The 21,531-nt window shown below is 39.8% G+C and overlaps 1 protein-coding gene across 6 annotated transcripts in view; it reads left to right on the top strand.

The window, feature by feature from the left end:
- The window catches only part of LOC127627447 (neural cell adhesion molecule 1-like), a 311,535-nt gene that overhangs the window by 204,543 nt on the left and 85,461 nt on the right, over positions 1–21,531 (top strand). For all 6 annotated transcript variants that reach the window (XM_052103824.1, XM_052103823.1, XM_052103826.1 and 3 more), the window contains exons 2-8: positions 4,244–4,318; positions 5,237–5,446; positions 6,862–7,005; positions 8,405–8,542; positions 11,081–11,198; positions 19,262–19,422; positions 20,188–20,330. In XM_052103824.1, coding sequence (XP_051959784.1) covers positions 4,244–4,318; positions 5,237–5,446; positions 6,862–7,005; positions 8,405–8,542; positions 11,081–11,198; positions 19,262–19,422; positions 20,188–20,330 — 989 coding nt within the window. The remainder of the gene's footprint in view (positions 1–4,243; positions 4,319–5,236; positions 5,447–6,861; positions 7,006–8,404; positions 8,543–11,080; positions 11,199–19,261; positions 19,423–20,187; positions 20,331–21,531) is intronic.

Genomic DNA, 21,531 nt, shown 5'->3' with positions numbered 1-21,531 from the left:
TCACTCGGAATGACAACATGGTTTTTCACACATCATTTTTATTAGGGTATACTGAATCCATGAATGTGACTACAGACAAATTATATAGAACAGTGAAATCGCTCACAGAAACTTTTATCTTTCTCCATCTTGCCTGCACTCGACTTCAGTATCTCTCGTACACTCACTGCTTGGAGATGGATGACATGAGCTCAATTTAAGGCTAATTGGTAGTCGTTCCCGTATGTTGCTCATCATCTGCATAAAGTAAAAATTTTCTCAACTTTGTTTTGTCGCTCACCACAGTGACCTCTGACACCAACGGTCACTGCAGCTCTTGTCGTCAGAAGTCGCTCTGTTCTTATTGAAATGAATGGGATTGTGACGCTTTGTAGCTCAATGCCGCCGGCGGTGTGAACGGGGTGTAAAGGGAGATTAAGGGAAAGGAGGAGGCGAAAACCGGCTTGACAATATAAATAATATTTTAATGAAAAACTTAAACAAAAGACACAAACACACAAAAGACTGTCAGCTGCCTGTAAACGATCTCTCTCTGTCATACCACCATCCGCAGTCTTCCTTTATCCCTCTCGGAGGCTTAATTAGCCTGATAAGGGACCAGGTGTGCATAATCATGACCCGGCCCTGCCCTCCGCCCTGTGACAGGGGGTTAAGATTGTTTGCTGGTCTTTGTTCGTCTCCAAGCCTGGATTTACTTTTCTGGTTTAAGTTGGATTTTGACATTTTCAGACAGTCAGACTGGGAGACCAGCTTTTTCGACCACCTAAACCAACTGATCACCAATTTGGTCAGGCTGCGAGACCAGATTAAACCAGTTAAAATCACAATACTGTGTTTTGATGTAGAGTATGAACTTAAAGTATTTAGTATTCACATTAAAACCCAACCTGCTGAAAACCCAACTTAATCAAGCCCAAGATGGTTTTCTGGTATTAGCTGGTTTAAGATGGTCCCCATGCCTAGCCAAATTGGTCATCAGACAATCTAGTTGGTCTGCTTGTCTGGCTGAATTGGTGTACAGCTGGTTTAGCTGGTCAGACAACTTGTCTCTGGGTCTGATCAGCTTACAAGTGCTAAAAACCAGACCCAGAATATTTTTAAGATAGATGCCGATAGTTTTGTCACAGTAAGTTTTATTCTTCCCTAACCTGGCAAAAGCTTGTTATTTGTAGTAATCTTAAGAGTTAGCATGCTAACTCATGCTTCCTCATTTGGCAGCAAATATACCTGCTTTTGTTTTGCTTAAGTGCTGTCCCTCATGTGGTGTGCTGATTGGCTATGGGGCCTGCAGATATCTATTCATTAGGAATGAAGATTAAGAATAAAAGTGCGTGGTGTGCAAGGAGTATGCTAGGGGAACCTGCTGGCAGCAAAACAAGCTGCCACCCAGAAGGCTGAGCTGTTTTGGATTTATTTTGTAATTAGGCTTATCGATTTGCCATCCTATTGTGTTTTACGTGTTTGTATGCCTCCTGAGTGTTCTTAGCAAGGGTACAGCCCTGCACTTTTGCTGTATCGACACTCATTAACCAAAGAGTCCAAACATTTGGCTTCATTTAATATAGAGCCTCAAGCACTACATTATCAAGTCAAAGAAGTTCAAATAAATATATAACATTACTGTACCGGATCTCTGAGACTGCGTTTATTTGTTTTGGTGAGTTCTTTAAGGCAGCCAGTGTTGTCTAGCGGAAAATGGACTGCTATTTCTTTGCTGTCAGTAAGCAAACAAATTAGTTGTATGCAAATGAAATTTGCTAGCCTGTTCGCTGCTTTGTTGATGACTGTTTATGAGACTGATTTTTCTGAGTACACAATACAACAATGAGGATATTGGATTACAATGTATTACTCAGATTAAATGTAGAGAGAGACATTTCAAACTCAGGGACCAAGTAATATAGTTGTCTGGCTGGATGTATGCTCTTACATAAGACTATATTTGGTTTTGTAGACAGTTTTACTTTTTCTATTTGTGGAAAAGGCCTGGGATTATTTAAGGCTGAAATTCATTTTGAGGAAGACAGAACCACGGTTTCTTCCCACGGTATTTTAACATCATCCAAAACCTCATCCAAAACCTCTAGTATACATTTCCTGTATAAACAAAAACAAATACCTCTTTTATCGTTCCCTATTTTTTTACTAGTGGTCAACCAAGGTTTTTTTTTAATGGGCAATGGTGAAAATTAGAGAGAAGGGGGATGTGATATAAGCTAATACAGCAGAATTATAGCAATCAAGATATACAAGTTATTTGAAAGTAGGCATAATAATAATATTTGTTATCCATTGACAGATCTGTTGGTATTGGGTTTGGGGCTAATGCTTCTGTTCACTGGCCAAGCACTTATATAACTCTTCACACTAGCTGACAGTTTTACTTCAGAATGTTCTACATTTGATTCAGCTTTGTAATTGTGTTGCATTAAATCAACTTTCCGTAATGTGTAAACTAATGACAGACTTGAGGAACCAGTCGGTATTTGGCCATTTTGAGATTATTGGCATTGGCCAATTTATCTCTAGTCTATCACTAGTTTTCACATTGCAGTGATATGATGTAATGCAGCACCTTTCTGGAGTTGAATCAAATGTAGAACATTTTTAGGTAAAGCTGGAAGCTTGAGTAAAGTGTTATATAATTACTCATGATTGCAGTGTGTACAACCGGGATCTCAGTCACCGAATGCTGCTGTGTGTAGATCTATCTCAAATGGTTTGTTTCAAGGTCAATTCCTATCTTGTTCAATCATTGAAGTCTGCAGTACCGCAATGATCAGAGCCAGGAAACTTTGCATTCCTAAAGTTTCTTCTTCACTGCAACATGTCATGCATTTTTAAATATTATGGTATGAATGAATGACAAGCTCACTGACATTGCAGATTGCAGTGATTCTTTTGTAAGTCTTTAATCCTCAAAAGGAAACAATCTTGGGCATCTTTTATATGTGGTATTTCAGCATTTTTTAGAACTAATTCAGGTGTCTGGATCACAGTGGTGGAGCAATACTGTACAGTCCAGATTGTGTAAGGTATCTTGACAGATATAAAGTATAGCAGATCATGGTAGTCTGCTGCATCCTCCAAAACCATACAGAAATGAATGCAAGCTTGTAAATTGCACCGTGGAAATTGTGTTCAGCTCTAAAATTTGCATTACTTGGTTTGCAGAATTCTTGTACTGCCCTGCTGAAAAACAAAAAAGGTAAAACCAGCTGGTTAGCTGGTCTCTTAGCATAGTTTCAGAGTGAATTTGGGCAATTTTCAGCTGTCAGAGTGGGTGTCAAAGGTGCTGACCATCTAAACAAGACCACTTACATTTTACCCTCTTTTTCAACAGGTACAGTTTCATATTTTGTATAGTTTTTCTTCCATCTCTTTTTGCAACATTACGGTATCTATCACTTAGAACTAATGGCCGCTTGCTGCCTGAGAGCGATCAGGGCTGATCTCATTTACCATAGTTGATGCGAGAAGATGAGATATATTAGCCTCATCTCTGGAAACTAATATGCTATCATTTATGGCATTATACTCCCCAACTGCACACAAACAAAAATGCTCAGAAAGCTCCATCAGGTGTTTTCCATTAAACTGGAAAATTGAAGCTTAAGGTAGGCTTCCATTATGAAATATCAGTGTGGTTCAGAGCCCTCAGGTAATTGTGGGTGGAAAATATGTTTGCAAGGGGCCTATAATTCTTCATATTTCAGATAGTGCCAAGCCCTAATTGTCATATATAGCCTGAGAATCAGGCTGCCTAACACAGAGGTTTTTCATTAAGTGCTTGTGACAGTACTCAGGGTTACCATGGCAGCTTGCTGCACATTACTCTTTTAGGCTAACACCCCATTCACCCATTTCTCTAATGTGGTGAATACTTAGATTTCCTTGCTTCGATTGAAACACTCATGATGCTCTTTGGAACATTCTCAAATCATGCTGGAATAACATGGAACATCAGGTTTTGCACAAAATTGTAGCATCCATGCCTGCTCAAGTGCATGCTCTCATTAAAGCAAAAAGGGGGCCATACCATATAAAAAATTTGAAATTAAAAATCTTCAGTAAAATTGTTTTGCTGACAAAATAGTGTGTAATGAAACTATATAATATAAGCATTTCTCTATTTGACTTTTTGAACTCTGTAGTATGTTCGAGTTTGTATAGGTTTAATTTAGTAGTCTCTATATGGCTCATATCTAAAATATGGATTTCTATCTCTCTTTCTCTTCACCAGCTGCCTTGCAAGTGGAAATCACTCCAGCCCAAGGAGAGATCAGCGTGGGAGAGTCTAAATTCTTTTTGTGTGAAGGTAGGAGGACGGCCCACCTGTGATGAAACAAATCAAGGGTCACTTCATATTTAACCTTCATGAAGTCCCTTTGATTTCAAACCTACCTTTACCACTCTGTTCAAAACATTTAAACAAGTTCTTTAATTCTGCTTGTAGGCATGGTGGACTAGCTTTGATGTATTTATTTATAGTCTAGAGAGATTTTCATTGACCTTCTTGGTTCTTGCTGTCAATCACTTTGTGAATTTTAGCCCTTGACTTCCACCGAAGAGATGGTGAAATGTGATGTTAAGGAATGGGCTAGATGAAATGCAAAAACAAAATTTCTTCTAAAGTATTATAAATAAGGAATACCTGAAATATTCAAAGGATGTCATGTCCCTTTTTAAAAATAGCCAATAAACTTTAGCTTACATCACAGCCATGGGCATGATTTGCTAGTTGCTTGCAAGTAGAATTAGTGGGAGGGTCATTCTCATTCTACAGAGCATTTGATCTGTGTACTATAAGATAAGTCATCAATATTTTTGGTCTGTTTTTCTGGACAGAAACTCTGTCCAAAATATGTAGCATGTATCAAGTTTATTTTTAGAAATATATTCAACTTTTAGAACAATATTAGCACATACAATGGCCTCAAAGCTAATTGACATGCACCAAAAGCCAAAAAAAAACTTATTTTGATTTCATAATGTCTTCCAGCTATAGTACTTTTCACTGTTTTAAGTAGTTTCATGAGATTCTTGATATCTCATTGCACATTTACAATATTCATTATGTTCTTGAGTCAAATTTAATGGATTTTGTGTCCATTACGGCACCAGAGATTAAGATTTCAGCTCCGATTAGACAGGCCTGTTTAAATGTTTTTTTTTGTTTTTTGCCTCAGAACTGGTGAACTGACAGTCTGTCATGGTGATTTATGTGTGCTTTCAGTTGTTGGAGATGCAAAGGAAATAGACTGGTATGCTCCCAATGGTGAAAAGCTCCAGCCAGGAAGAACAGACATCAGTGTCAGCCAGAATGACGAGTCCTCATCCACACTCACAATCTACAATGCCAACATTGACCATGCTGGCATGTACAAGTGTGTGGCCAAAAATGGGGACAAGGAATCTCAGGGCACAATCATTGTAAAGATTTTCCGTAAGTGAAATATATGTGTTTTGCCTTTAATACAGCAATGCTTTAATCTACACAACAAATCACCCTTCCATGTAACTAAATGTAACTACAAACATTGATTATCGTTAGGTAAACTATCATTGAACTTTCAAATATCATTAATTTAACCCCCACCTTTTTGGGGCTTAAGCCTTGAATGTTTAGTAAAGTAAAGCCTTAAAGGTTTTTTATCACTTTTTGCCTGGTAATATTTGTCAATAATAACATCATTCAGAGCTGTGTGTCTGGTCTTTAAATCTGATAAAGTCTTGCAAGCCAATTGACTATTGGTTTAATGTCCAGTACATATTTATTACGCAACAAAGTGAAAGCTCATATACATTTTGGTGCAGCTTTCTGTTCTGTAGGCAACCTCGAAGAAATTAGAGGAGCCTGTTTGTTGATTCTTTGGAAAGAGTTTCCTTTCATCCATATGTAATAAGCACTGAATATTTCAGAGCCATAACTCTGATAACAAAGTGAATATTATTTGGCTTAAAAATATGTGTCTGACCACTAACTATAAAAAGTGTGTTGTATTCCATTGTTTCATGAAAGGAGGGCCCAATACGTTTAGCCCAGACCACATATACAGTGGTCTGGGCTAAACCCTTAATATCCACACTGGACCCTAGAAACACCCTCTGATTAAAACACATGCCAATTTTAAACAGCAACATGGATTGTTGTTGTGTCAGAGATTAAGATGGGCTCAGTGCAATGCCACTGAAAGGGATAAAAATGCCCTTAACATTTAAAATGCTGGGACAAAAATTGTCCTCATATCAAATTCCTATGTTGTTGTATTTTTACATCCAATATAGACCTTAATTTTCTATTCTATGCCTACTTATGCATCTTAAGTATTTGAGTCAAGAATATTTAAAGCATTTTTTCAGGCTCACCACATGACCTAATCAAAAAGTGCCTTTTCATAAAAATTACAAAATATAGAATTTTCTTTTTCTTTTTTTTTCTAAACCCCACTCTCAGTTTTTAGGGTCTCTGTTTTATGTTTTTTTTTTGTCAACATAAACAACTAAATGGCTAATTACATGTTGTAGACCACATGACTTTAATTTGGTGGACAAAGTTTATTGAAAAATAATAATATTTTAAAACAATTGTTTCACTGCTTATTTTATATAATATTAATAAAAGATTATTCTGCAGTGTGCAAACAGTTCTTTTTTTTACAAGAATTTCAGCCTTTAATGAGACTTTTGTTTTTTTACTGTCTCTGGATGGTAATACTCATAGAAGAGCCCATATATTCCTTTTTTTTTTACTTATTGAATATGGTTGATACATTTTACCTTTAATGATTAAAATACTGTATATGTTTATATGAATGTGTTAAAGCATGGTGTTTAAAGTGCTTGTCAATTCTATTTCAGAGAAACTCACTTTCCAGAATGCTCCATCGCCCCAAGAGTTTAATGAGGGGGATGACGCTGACATCATCTGTGATGTCATAAGCTCACCACCCCCGACTATCATCTGGAAGTATAAATCGATTAGAATCCAGCCTGAGTCTGATGGTAAGACATGTACAGGCAGAAGGCCAAGAGAGCAGTCTCTCATAATCTTTCAATCCCCCTCCTTCTCACCCTCTATTTTACTCCTTTCTGTAACACTCTTCTCTTCGCTTTTTTTAAGCTTCTGCCATCCTTCTGTCTTGCCTGTCATAAACATCTCTTCTTTTAGTTAAACGTCTGTGCACAGCACAGACACCCTGCTCATGAGTTTCAGCCCTCTGGCATGACAGAAGCAGTGTTAAAATGAAGAGCCTGAACTTTGATTTGGAGAAATCAAAGTAAAACATTTTTTTTTGCCTCATTCTAATGTTTATGAATTCAGATTATTATAGTGAATAAGATGTAATGTTGTTTTTATCTGAGCAGTTTTGTTTGTCTGTTCAAGCCTCCTTTAGATGGAACTACTTTAACCTCGGAGGGCTCTTCCCCAGAGACCGCTGGAATAGACATTGACCACAGCTCTCTGCTGTGAGACATGAACTCACAGTTTTTTCATTGCAAACCACTAATTGCAGGATAACTTGAAACCCGAACTGCTCTGTGTAAATAATACATTTTGCACATTTCTCTTGTTAACCACTTCGGTGCTCTTCTTTTGTTTGACTAATGTTCTGCAGTAAATTGTATCCATACTGTGCAAATTATGCAAATTTCCTGTATACATTGAATACCCAGGTTACCTACATTTACCAAAATATGCAGTATAGAACAGAGAACACTGCATGGAATATTGTTATTTCAAAATGCAATGTGCTCAACTTGACCACCCATTCCATTATGGCAAATGAACTGGAAGTAATTACAGCCACAATTTTAACATTTTATTTTTTGACTCATTACTGATTAGACTACCCAATGTTAAGAAATTTTTAAGACGATACCTTGACATGATGTCATGTGCCAACAATGTAGCATACTGCTTGAGATGCTTAGGAATGTTGGAATGATGCCCTATGTTTCACTTATTATATAAATAAACTGCAGGCACTATACAGTGTTTACTGTGTAGTATTCAGCAATTACTAGTAAGCAAGTATTCCATTCTGAATATAGCCTTTGTTCTGGCTAGAATGCTTTGCTTTGTCTTGTGCATTTTTTATCACCACAAGTTGTGTTTTCCATCGTTTTAATATATCATTACAGTTTTACTGTAACTCCATGGAGTTGAAATGTTAGATACACCTTTACTCTGGGCATAAAATAAAGATAGCACTGCAGAATGGCCCATAAAGATTAATTTTATATGGGGATAAAATGTGGTATCGGTTGTGCAGCCGAGTCATTTTCACCACCCAGCATGTAATGAGAGGCTCGTTAACATGGTCTCCTTATCTTACTCAAGAGTAATTACAGTCTCATTTTGCATTCTCTCTCTGTCTTTCTCTCTGTCCCTCACCTACAGTGCGCTTCAAGTTCCTGAGCAACAACCACCTACAGATCCGTGGCATCAAGAAGACAGATGAGGGTCACTATACCTGCGAGGGCCGCATCATGGCCCGGGGAGAAATCGCCTTCAGGGTCATCATGGTTATTGTCAATGGTGAGGACTCAATCTCAGAGCCACCTGTCATGGCACATACACATGGGAGCAGACAGCCTGGGGTTTCTGCTTAAAAGATTTTAATGCTGAAGTTAATGCTGGTTTTATGCTGGTGTAGATGGTGGCCCCGCATTAGCCACCGGTCCCTTATCAGGCTAATCAAGCCTCCGAGAGGGATAAAGGCCGACTGCGGAGGATTGTGCAGGAGAGAGAAACCTGCAGACGGACATTATTAGCCATTGATACAAAGTGCTGTATATATTCGTACCTGTGTTTGACGGTTACCGTCGAGTCTCATTGCAGACAAAAATAAAACTGACCTCAAGCTGCTTCGCTGTCTCCTGACTTCTCCGTTCAAACCAAAGAGTGTTACAGTGGTGCCGAGAACCCGGGTTTGGAAGAGAGCGCCGCTATGGAGCCTTCAACGCCCTCACCGACATCCAGCAGACACACACGACGGACATGTCCGTAAACTATCTCTCTCTCTCTGCACAATCCTCTGCAGTCGGCCTTTATCCCTCTCTGAGGCTTGATTAGCCTGATAAGGGTCCTCCACCCTGCCACAGCCCTCCGCCCTGCCACAGCCACACTGCATGTATTCTAAATAAACTCAGCAAAAAAGAAATGTCCCTTATTCAGGACACTGTATTTTAAAGATAATTTTGTAAAAATCCAAATAACTTTACAGATCTTTATTGTAAATGGTTAAACAATGTTGTCCATGCTTGTTCAATGAACCATAAACTATTAATGAACATGCACCTGTGGAATGTTCATTATGACATTAACAGCTTACAGACGGTAGTCAATTAAGGTCACAGTTATAAAAACTTAGGACTAAAGAGACCTTTCTACTGACGCTGAAAAACACCAAAAGAAAGATGCCCAGGGTCCCTGCTCATCTGCATGAATGTGCCTTAGGCATGCTGTATGGAGGCATGAGGACTGCAGATGTGGCCAGGGCAATAAATTGCAATGTCCGTACTGTGAGACGCCTAAGCCAGTGCTACAGGGAGACAGGAAGGACAGCTGATCATCCTCGCAGTGGCAGACCACGTGTAGCAACACCTGCACAAGATCGGTACATCCAAATATCACATCTGCAGGACAGGTACAGGATGGTAATAACAACTGCCCGAGTTACACAATCCATCCATCAGTGCTCAGACTGTCTGTAATAGGCTGAGAGAGGCTGGACTGAGGGCTTGTAGGCCTGTTGTAAGGCAGGTTCTTACTAGACATCACCAACAACAATGTCGCCTATGGGCACAAACCCACCTTCGCTGGACCAGACAGGACTGGCAAAAAATGCTCTTCACTGACGAGCCGTGGTTTTGTCTCACCAGTGGTGATGGTCAGACTCGCGTTTCATCGAAGGATTGAGCATTACACAGTGGCCTGTACTCTGGAGCAGGATCGATTTGGAGCCGTCATGGTCTGTGGCGGTGTGTCAGCATCATCGGACTGAGCTTTTTGACATTGCAGGCAATCTCGGCACTGTGCAGTACTGAGAAGACATCCTCCTCCCTCATGTGGTACCCTTCCTGCAGGCTCATTTTGACATGACTCTCCAGCATGACAATGCCACCAGCCATACTGCTCGTTCTGTGTGTGATTTCCTGCAAGACAGGAATGTCAATGTTCTGCCATGGCACACGAAGAGCCCGGATCTCAATCCCATTGAGCACGTCTGGGACCTTTTGGATAGGAGGTTGAAGGCTAGAGACATTCCCCCCAGAAATGTCCGGGAAGTTGGGTAACATCTCACAGCAACAACTGGCAAATCTAGTGCAGTCCATGAGGAGATACACTGCAGTACTTAATGCAGCTGGTCACACCAGATACTGACTGTTACTTTTGTTCAGGGACACATTATTCAATTTCTGTAAGTCACATGTCTTAGTTGTTTAATATTGTTATGTTCATACAAATATTTACAAATGTTTGTAAATACATGTTTGCTGAAAATAAAAGTAGTTGAAATTTAGAGAACTTATCTTTTTTTGCTGAGTTTAAAATGAATAAATAGGCATACGTAATCCAAATTTATGTAGCTATTTTTGATTTGTTGCGAAATATGTTTTGAAGTCAACCTCTGTTGTGTGATTGTTCAGTTTCCGTCTTGAATGTATTCTGTCATTCCATTTCAAGTTTCAATTTAGCATCTGATGGGATGTAGTTAGTTTATTTAAAATTGTAATTTAAATTCAAGTCAAGAATTGAAATGGAGCCCATTCTAAAATTCTGAAATTTGTCCAAGCCTGACCTGGATGATATTTCTGTTGAAGCTAGTTGACCAAGGAACACTTGTTGGTTAAGCTAGTTATGAAGACAGCATCCCTTACTGGGTAGCACCATCTTAAAAACAACACCATAACTGGTGATTATCTATGCTGGTCTTTTCAGCTGGTTTGCCGATTGCATTTAAGATGAGTGTTCTTTATTTCAGCTATTTAACATCAGTATTTTTCTCAATGTTATTTTCACTTGTCTCTCTTTCTCTATGTCTGTCTCTCTCTCTCTCTCTCTCTCTCTCAGTTGTGCCAAGTATCAGGACCCGCTACACTGAGTTTAATGCCACTGCAAACATCAGCCAGGCTGTGACATTGGCCTGTCATGCAGATGGCTACCCAGAACCCACTGTCACATGGGCACGGTATGTGTCATTTGTCACCCACACTATTCAGCTGGCCCCTTATCTAGCCTTGCCAAAAAAGCACCAAAATTTTCAGCCAAATCTCTGCAGGGAAAGATTAGCTTTTTCTGCAATCCAGGACGGAGAAGGATTAGAGTTATTGAAGCTTGTAAAAGCTGTATGAATTGTAGACACACTGTTTTCATCCTTTCAGCTGCTGGTAAATGTGGCAGCTGCCAGCTTTCATAATGGCTTTAACTGTAAACATTAGTGACTTCTTTAACCAATTCGCTACTGATGGGTAACATGAAGAGAAAAAGATCAACCTTCCCTTCTGGAAAGGGAGGGACAGGAGAGCCCAACACAACCTCATTTATATCCCTCCATCAATGACAGTGCTGTCATTTGGGGGCAGTTTTAAACTGTCACTAAATTGCTGCTGTTACAGGACAAAAAGTTCAGGAATTTGGATCAGACTTGTGTACAACTGATTTAGTGTCATGAAGAGACAGTTTTAAAGAGTGGTGGCATTCTTCCAAAAAAAACCATCAGAAGAAAATCAGCTTAGTTTTTATGGCCTTCAGACATTGTTTTTAACAGTTATATTGTCTCAGGGACAGGAGGCATCAAGAAGGGGAAGGTGACTATGCAAAAATGTCCTTTATTCCAAGGATCAGGACAGTACAAGGATCCCTGGTGGGTAAAAAAAAAGCTTAAATGGATAGTTCACCCAAAAATAAAATAATTCTCACCATTTTCTCACCCTCATCCCAGATGTTTATGACAACTTTTTTTGCTGAACACAAACAAAGGTATTTAGAAGAATATTTCTGCTCTCTAGGTCCTCACAATGCAAGTGAATGGATACCAAAATTTTGAAGCTCAAAAAGCACATAAAGGCAGCATAAAAGTAATCCATCAAGCCCAAAGTATACTTCGCCTGTCCACATTCCTTAACAGTCCACACACAGTCCACATTATGTAATTTTCATCATCAGGAGTGTCCTCGGACGTCTGCGCACAGTGTCTGCGTGCAGCCAGATTTTTGTCTCTGCATGGACTGTGCATGGACAAATGTGCATGCGCAAGGTTGACTGTTGAGATCGAAGAGTCCACTAGGTGGCAATATGCACAGTTGATCTGTACTGCCAATCAGTAGTCAAAGAACATATCCTTCTCCATTGTTTTATTGTTGTTGTTCTTGCGTCCTCTAATGGTGGATCTTCAATTTTTCTTCTTATTTTCCTTCAGAGCAGATGTCTTGTAAATGACACCACTCGGTGTTGCCCTCTAACGTCTGGTAGTGTATAACAAAGCAATTGTACTGTGCATGTGTCAAATGTGTCCATTCGTGCTAATCCACATGAGGTATACTTTTAAAGCTGTGTGCACACAACTGTTTGCGAGACGGAACGGAATGCACAAAGTGTTGTATACCTGGGCCGTAAGACTCCAGTGGTTAAACCCATATTTTTAGAAGTGATATGATTGGCGTGGATAAAAACAGATCTATATTTAAGTCCTTTTTTACTATCAATCTTCACTTTCAATTCCAATTTCACATTCTTCGTGCATATCACACCTACTGACAGGGAGGAGTAATTATAGTAAATAAACGACTTAAATAATGATCTGTTTATTATCCACACCTATTATATCACTTCTGAAGATTTAGATTTAAGCACTGGAGTCTTTTGGATTACTTTTATGCTGCTTTTATGTGCATTTTGGAGCTTCAATATTTTGGTATCTATTCACTTGCATTGTATGGACCTTCAGAGCTTAAATATTCTTCTAAAAATCTTTGTTTGTGTAGCAGAAAAAAAAGTGTTGGGATGGCATGAGGGTGAGTAAATGATGAGATAATTTTCATTTTGGGTGAACTATCCCTTTAAGCTGTTTAGCAGGTCTTTGCTGTTCTTCTAAACTGGTCAGGCCTGTTTGGTTTGGTAGCTTCAAAGGGGTTTGGGGTATTTGCCAGCTGGTCAACCAGCTAAATCTGCTGGCCCAGACTAGCTAGACTTGACTAAACCAGACCAGCCAACTGATTTAACCCGTTTTTCTTTTTTCTGAACAGACCATAGGGAGGAGATGCAAAATCAGTGTCAACCTGAAAAACTGTTTTTTTTTTTTCCTTATTTCAGCTGAAGAAGCTACATTTATAATACCATTGTTGTGCGATTTTATTGCTGATTTAAAATGTGTAACTGAAATGTTAAATGTTAATTTTGAAGATTTCAGTCTTTACCTATTCAAGAAGATAGGAGTTATACTGCATGCTTATGACATGCAAATGCTCTTTGAATAGTTAACCCAAATATGAAATGATGACTTTCTTTCTCATGCAGAATACAAAAGAAAGCAGAATGTTAGCCTCGGTCACCATTCACGTTCACTGTATGGAAAAAAGATGCTAAGATGAAGGCAAAGATGAATATCACAGCCAATCTTTTTAATACAATGGCAATGGATAGTGCCTCACTTTAAAAAAGGGCCAAAGGTATCATAAAAGTAGTCCAAGTTTTCTAAAGGCATATGGTGGTGAGACGTCAAGAAGCTAAAATCTTGACGTCAGTTGCCCATTCAAGCCAGTTCACAGTGGCACTTTCATGGGAGAACTTTTACTGTTTAGTGCTAAAAACAACGTGCTTTGTGAACACGCAACGCTGAAAAATGGACTACCAGCATGATGAGAGAAGTTGTGCACTGCAGGATGAAGAATGCATTTCATGGATTCATGGAATCCATTTTATGGCCAGGCTCGCATTCCCTCTGAATTTGTTTGTGTAGATGTAGAGGGGCATCGTGTATTCATGATTTTGCTGAGCAAGTGACAGCAGGAAGGCCAAACAATAAACTCATCCTCTCTCTCTCTCTCTCAAATTTCAATTTAAAGTAATTTATTAGTATGATTGTGTTTACATACAATATTGCCAAAGCATTAATACACAAAACAGATAATGGCAATACAAAAATAATAATAAAACAGTAACAAATAATAATAATAAAAATACAATTAAAATAAGGTGCCTGGTAATTAATAAAATAAAATAAAAAAATATAATAACAACATACACTATAACATATCATATAAAATAAGCATTTAACAAGACATTATGAAAAAACAAATATATATATATATACTGTGAATGAAGTACATTAAGGCAGTGATTGGTTTCTGAGGGTGTGCACTTCAAAACGTTTGCTGCAACTGATGCATGATTGTCCTCCCCCAGTAACACCTGCATTTGATCTGTTTCTGCTGAACTGGAAAACTTTGGCAAGGAGAAGGTGTGTTTGTGTCTTGACGTCACCAGTGTCACAGTGAGCACAGACTTGTTCTTCCTTTGGAAGCCATGTTTTCTGAAAAATCACTGAGCCTGTATTTGGTGAGGATCTGCCTCTGTTATGGATCTCTTACAGTGTGGAGATATTCTGTCAGATTATACATTCTGTTTAGGGTCCGATAACATTCCAATTTGCTTTGGTTTTTACTTTCATTTTCCCAATGGTCCAAATGTGAATTTTTGCTTTCTTTTATGATTTGGTTTATTCTGATTTGGTTTTGTTTAGCAATACTGGTCTGAAACTTGTTAGTTGATTGTGGGTTTGTGAGTTTCAGAGCCAACTGACAAAGGGGACTGGTTTTAGGCTTCAACTCTAGGGTTTTAAGGGTTTCGTGTTGCAGTGTGTTTGGGGAACTTGAATTTAGGTGTGTCCAGAATTTGAGGGATTGTTTTTCAAAATGAATAATTAGAGGGTATCTGCATGGCATGCATTAGTATAGTGTTTTTCTCTGAACTCTTAGAATGTCTATACAGAATTCTGCATGCAGGGATTCTATGGGCTGTTTGTCCCATCTAGAGTAATCTGCCAGACAGAGAGGACCCCAAACCTCACATACGTACAGAGCAATAGGTATAATAATACTATCAAATATTTTACACCAAATTGTTAAGGAATGTCTATTTTGGAAAATTGGCCTTAATAGTATGGAATGCTCTTCTAGCTTTCTCTTTCAATGCATTTACTTCAAGACCAAAACCCTCTGAAGCACTGATTTTTAGATTGAGGTAGTCGTAGTGTAGGGTGTGTTCTATTGCAGGTTTCCCAGAGTGAATATCTGGTTTCCTATAATCTGTCTTTTTTCTGGAAGATCATAATTTTAGTTTTTAGTTTATTTTATCTGACAGTAGTTCTCCAGCAGGTCCAGGTGCTGCTGTAGTCCTTGTGCAGAAGTTTACAGCAGCATCAGATAATCTGCATAGAGAAGAAATGTAACTCCAGGATTATTTAGAGTAAGACCGGGTGTTGCAGATTGTTCCAGTAGCACTGCTAACTCATTCATATAAAAGTTGAAAAGAGCTGGACTTTAACTGCTGCCCTTTCTCACTCCACACCCTTGAGTGAAGTATTCTGTTCTTTTATTGCCAATTTTAACTCTGCACCCCTTGTCCAAATACATAGATTTGATTGTGGCATACATTTTACCCATATTGCCGGAATGTAGAATTTTATAATATAGACCATCATGCCAAAAGGAATCAAATATTTTTTTTAAATCAACAAAACAGCTTTTTTGATGAATGTGCTGGTTGACTATTGTGTATCCAATCTGATTCTTTCTCAAGTCGTTGTGTTTGGAAAGGAAGGATTGTATAACGAAGTCTTCCCCAGATTACTGTTCACAGAAATGCCTTTGTACTTATTGGGGCTGAATTTTTCTCCAGTCTTATAAAATGGGTTTATTAAACCCATTCTCCAGGTATCAGGAAAGTAGACAGTTTGCAGAACGAGATTGAACAGTTTTAACAGGGCTGTGCTTCAGCATTTCTGTTCCAATGTTGTCTAAACCACATGCTTTTCTGGGTTTTAGTTTCTTTATTACATCTGCCAATTCATTTCTGCTAATCTGATAGTTTAAAGGGTTTTGGTTATTTTTCATTGTAGATCCATTTGACTCATCTTATTTTGCATGTTTTTCTGGTCAGGTGTGAGATTTTCTCTCGACAATGCCACAGCAGCTCCACTTTCGCATTTGGATACTGCCGCAGTTGTTCTCCACCAAAGTTGTTTTCTTAACAAAACTTTTGCTTTACTTAAAGATGCATATACACATGTGACATATTTTTCATAACTAACCTTTTGCTTCACTTACAGATGTATATAAAGTTAATTAATTTACATATTCCTAAGTAACGATTTGCTCCCCCTACAGGTAAATACAAACTAACCTTTGCTTCCCTTACAGGTGTTTATAAATGTAATAGAGTAATTTGTGCCCAATATGATACAGTGCCCCACCTGACACTGCCGCAGTAGTACCCCGCACATGCCAAATGTAATCAAGTTTTGTATACCTATCTAACCACTTGCCTCCCCTACATGCGTGTACAAACGTAATCGTCATGTTTATCTTAACTAACCTTTGGCTTCCCTTGCGGTGTGTATAAATATAATGGCTAGGTTTTCCTAACTAACCTTTTGCTTCCCTTACAGAAGTTACTTCTGTTTTCTCCATAGGCACTTTCAATTCCTAAGTTCCATAAATGTATAGATGTACATCTACAGCAAAGGAAACACAGCAGCGCTCCCACAGGAGCCCCTTTACCATGCCCCCAAATGCTCAATCCACTGAAACGACAGTACTTTAAACTCTACTCCCGCAGGAAGCCTACTTACTCTAAAGTTGCAGCAGCGTTTTACCATGCTTCCACTGAAGACTTTGTCTTTGCTTCTCAGCAGATGCAACGATCATAGTATGAGATGGCGGTCACCACCTCCTCCTGTTCTTTTCAAGCACCATATTTCCCCATCTCTGAGTTAGGCTCTGCAGCCGATCTGACAGTATACCTATGGTACAACTCCCTACGGCCATACACAGGTCCTTTCATCTAAACTTCCACCCAAATCAGGCCCTTACGTGAGGCCGCCCCCATAAGCTGGCTGATTAGATACAAAATATCACGTTACAGCCCCTATAGCCGCATAAAGGTCCTTCGTCCAAGCCTTCCACCCAGAGCAGGCCCTCACGTGAGGCTGCCTCCGAAAACCAGCTGTTCCAATGCAGTTTACCACGATCAAGAACTTCTGTCAGACTTTTCCTTCACCCAAATTGGTTGGTTATATTTATTGCAATTAATAATCGTTCTACTACAGCATATTTTCCACATCACCATTCAAAAGCATTTAACCAGATACCACCAAAGGCTACCTAAGCGGCATCCTTTTCCATAAATCAATTTTTGGCAAGTCCGTCCCAGCAATCAATAACCCACAAATTTCTCTGCTCATTAAATGCTTATGCACCAGAATGCCTCTAACCATCAATATCTTAACAAATGCCTAACAACCCTCTGCCTTGGTTACCATTCAGTAAACACAGCTTGCACGCTCAACGCTATGTTTAGCCTAGCCTTCTTTGGCTTTCTGCGTTGCTCAGAAATCCCCATCAATACACAATTCAATCCCAACATCCATCCTACCTTCTCAGACCTGCAAATCATAGACAACAAAACAATCAGACTCTTCATTAAACAAAGCAAAACAAATCAATAAAAGTTAAAAGGGGCATTTCATTTACATTTTCAACCTGCCAAATTTACTAATCTCTCGAATAATTTCTCACTTACAGAAAATTATTAAGTCCCTCTTGATCCGGCATTAACCAATGATAATAACCAAGCAGCTTCAAGATTCTGGTTCCAAAAGCACCTTAATTCAGTCCTCCTCTAATCTGGCGTCCCAGGCCAAATTTTATTCCAGTCATTCATTCCGTATCAGCGCAGCAACTACAACTGCCCAAAAAAGGTTTATAAGAACAACAAATTCAATCTCTCGTTGTTGGCCCTCAGCATATCACTGCTACATCAGATCTTATCGTTTCCACATCAGGAAAGCTTATCAATCATTAATTACCTAATCCCCTTATCAGTACCACCTCTCTCTATCACTCATGTCTCCACCTGCCACCTTCTCGCTACATCCTACATGCACACGAACGTATGTGTACACGTATGTAAGTGTATGTATTTCTTTGCGCGGGTGCGCGTGCAGATGCGTACGCACGTGTGTGTGCGTTAGCGCATACGCATGTATGTATGTGTATTTTTGCACGCAAACACAGCACGAGCCAACTCTCGTTCTCATCTTCCCTATTGAATTGCATGCTGGGCTTACCAGTTCAATGCCCTCAATCTCCCTCACTTTAGAGCAGTCTGCCATTCAAATCGAGCCCTCCTTTTCAAACACAGCGCAAGCCAATTCTCGTTCTCACCTTCCCTGTTCAGTTGCATGCAGGGCTTATCATTCGAATGTAGTGAGTGGTGGTCTCCCATTTGAATCACAGTGTAGCCCCCCCTCGACCAGCCATCGTACAGGAACAGACCTTCTGTGGCAGGGCGGAGGGCGGTCCGGGTCGTGATCCTACACACCCGGTCCCGTATTAAGCTAATCAAGCCTCCCGAGAGGGATAAAGGTCGACTGCAGAGGATTTTGCGGGAGAGAGAGAGATAGTTTACAGACATGTCCGTCATATGTTTGTGTTTGTCTTTTGTTTCAGTTTATTATTAAAGTATGATTTATATCGTCAAGCCGGTTCTCGCCTCCTCCTTTCCATTGATCCCTTTACACCTTCCTTTTTGGGGGTAATCAGGACTCAGATGCCTCCAGTATACAGACATTAAGCCAAATAACTTTACCTCTTCTAAACAAGATTACATTAACATTCAAACTACTGAAATGGAGTTAATTAACAAAGGTTTGGAAGGAGCATGTTAATTTTAATCTGACAAATCATGGCCCGCAAGTAGGAGTATATAAGCCGCTGCTTACCTGCTTCCTGTGACAATTCTCCTGATATCCCTCCTCCACCCCTTCTTCACCTGTTCTCTAGATTCATAATTTATCTAAAGAAGTCCGGGGTGTGCAGGTGGGGGTTTGGGGTAGTCAGGACTCAAGTTGAGTCTTGAGCTCTGAGCCCTCCAGTATATGGACAGCAAGCCAAATAAATCTAACTCTTCAATATAAGATTACATTAACATACGAACTACTGAACCCTCTTCCTCTTTCATTGTGTCCTGCAGTGGTAATGTCGTATTGGAATCAGGTGAGAAGTACAGTCTGAATGAAGATGGATCCGAGTTGACCATCAAAGACGTCAAGAAGGTTGATGAAGGAGAGTACAAATGCATCGCCGGGAACAAGGCTGGAGAGAGGAGTGAGGAAGTCAGCCTCAACGTGTTTGGTAAGACTCTGTCACCTTGTTTAAGCCTAAAGGAATAGTTCACCCAAAAATGAAAATTCTGTCATCATATCATTACAAACCTTTATGACTTCTATGGAACACAAAAGGAGAATTTGAAGAATATCCAGCAAACGTTTTGGTAAGAAATAACTCAAATTGAAGTATTTTTTTTTCAGTGAAAAGCTTATTGTTCATGAGAGTGCATAAGAGAAGCTCATTCACACTGTCTCGCTTGAGTAATGGATGACAGAGTTAAAATTTTTGGGTGAGCTGTTCTTCCATTACCTCTGCCATTACCATGATGGCCATTTGCACGGAACTGGAAACAAGTGTTAACATGCTAATTACTATGAAAATGTAGAAGGTTTCGTCTGCCACCACAGAGATCTGATAAAATAAAATGCATCAAAGTGCCATTCCAGCCCATTGCATCCTTCAAACAAAGTTCCTCTGTTGAATTATGAAATATAACAAGGTGTTGATTAAATATTGAAAGCTCTAAGCCAGGGAGGCACTCTCTCATCTGTTTAAGTGAACAATTTCCATCTCATCAACTTAAGAGCACTGTTCGCCATTGTGAAGGCGAAGTAATTGCACAAGGTTAATCAATATCTCTCTTACCTTCTAAGAGTGTTTGTAGGCTATGTATTGACTTGTTTGTGTGTGTGTGTGTGTGTGTGTTTGTGTGTGTGTGTGTGTGTGTGTGTGTGTGTGTGTGTGTGTGTGTGTGTGTGTGTGTGTGTGTGTGTGTGTGTGCATCAACAGTGCATCCGAAGATCACATTCCTTGACAACCAGACGGCGACTGAGTTTGACGAGCAGATCAAGCTAACTTGTGAGGCCACAGGTGACCCCACCCCCAACATCATCTGGAGCTTCGGTCGCCGGGTCTTCACCGAGAATGAGCAGGTGCTGAGGTTGAGGGGTCAGGGTTCAGAGGGCCGGGGAGATGGTTTTAAGGTCTACGTTTCAAAATGTGGGGCTTGACAACACATTTAACCTTAACAATAGCTGCAGCTTTGATTGCTTATTGTCTTTGCTAAACGCTGCTGAAAAATCATTGTAGCTGGTTTCTAGCCAGTCCAAGATAGTCATTAGCTGGTCTTTGCTTGACCACCTAAAGCTGGTCTAGCAAAAGACCATCTTATGACCAGCTTGGACCTGTTAGAAACCAGCTACCATTTTCAAAACACAGCTGACATCGACAATTCCGTTATCATTTACTCCGCTTTATGTTGTTCCAAAATGGAATTTCTTTCTTTGGTAGAACACAATATGAGGTAGAATGTTAGCCTCACTCACCATTTGCTTTCATTGCATGGGAAAGAAAAAGATGCAAGTAAATGAAAGTGAATGTTAACTAAGGCTAACATTCTGCCTAATATTTATTTTTGTGTTACAGAGATGAAAGTCATATGGGTTTGGAACAACATGATAAGTAAATCATTATGAACTATCCCTTTAATCTGAAATACTGAACCATATGCAGGACAACCCATAAGGGCAGTTATGACACACAGCAATATATCTGTAAAACAGCTCAAGGATGGGGCAAGGAGGAGGAGAGAACCGGCTTTTCAACATAAATAATATTTTAATGAAAAACTTAACAGTACACATAAACAAACACACATGGCGGACATGTCCGCTAACGATCTCTCTCTCTCGCACAGCCCTCTGCTGTCGGCCTTTAAACCTCAGGGACAGATAATTAGCCTAATACGGGACCGGGCGCGCAGGATCACGACCCGGCCCCGCCCTCCACCCTGCCACATTCCTCCCCGTTCTCTCAGGCTGGGGAGCCCCGGCCTGACGTACATCCCCCTCTTTCCCTGGGGAAGGGCGCCTTCAGCTGTCTGCCGGCAGGTCATCCCCATCTACCTGGACGAGGGAGGGACAAGGGAGGGAAACAGAACTAATTAAAATGGGGGGTACTTCCTGTAAGAGTGTAGTACCCCCAAAACTATAAATTTTAAGAGAGGTAAAGGCCAACGCAGAGCGACAGTGAGAGAGAGAGAGAGAGAGAGATGAGAAAAAAAAAAAACTCTTACTCGCCAGTTCTCCGATACGCCGCAGCTTGTTCCTCGGCCACTCCTCCACCCTTTGTCGG

The sequence above is a fragment of the Xyrauchen texanus genome, chromosome 34 (genome assembly GCF_025860055.1).
Source record: "Xyrauchen texanus isolate HMW12.3.18 chromosome 34, RBS_HiC_50CHRs, whole genome shotgun sequence".
Lineage (NCBI taxonomy): Eukaryota > Metazoa > Chordata > Actinopteri > Cypriniformes > Catostomidae > Xyrauchen > Xyrauchen texanus.
Note: the sequence above shows the minus strand (reverse complement) of the source record. Positions and strands in the feature narration are given on the sequence as shown.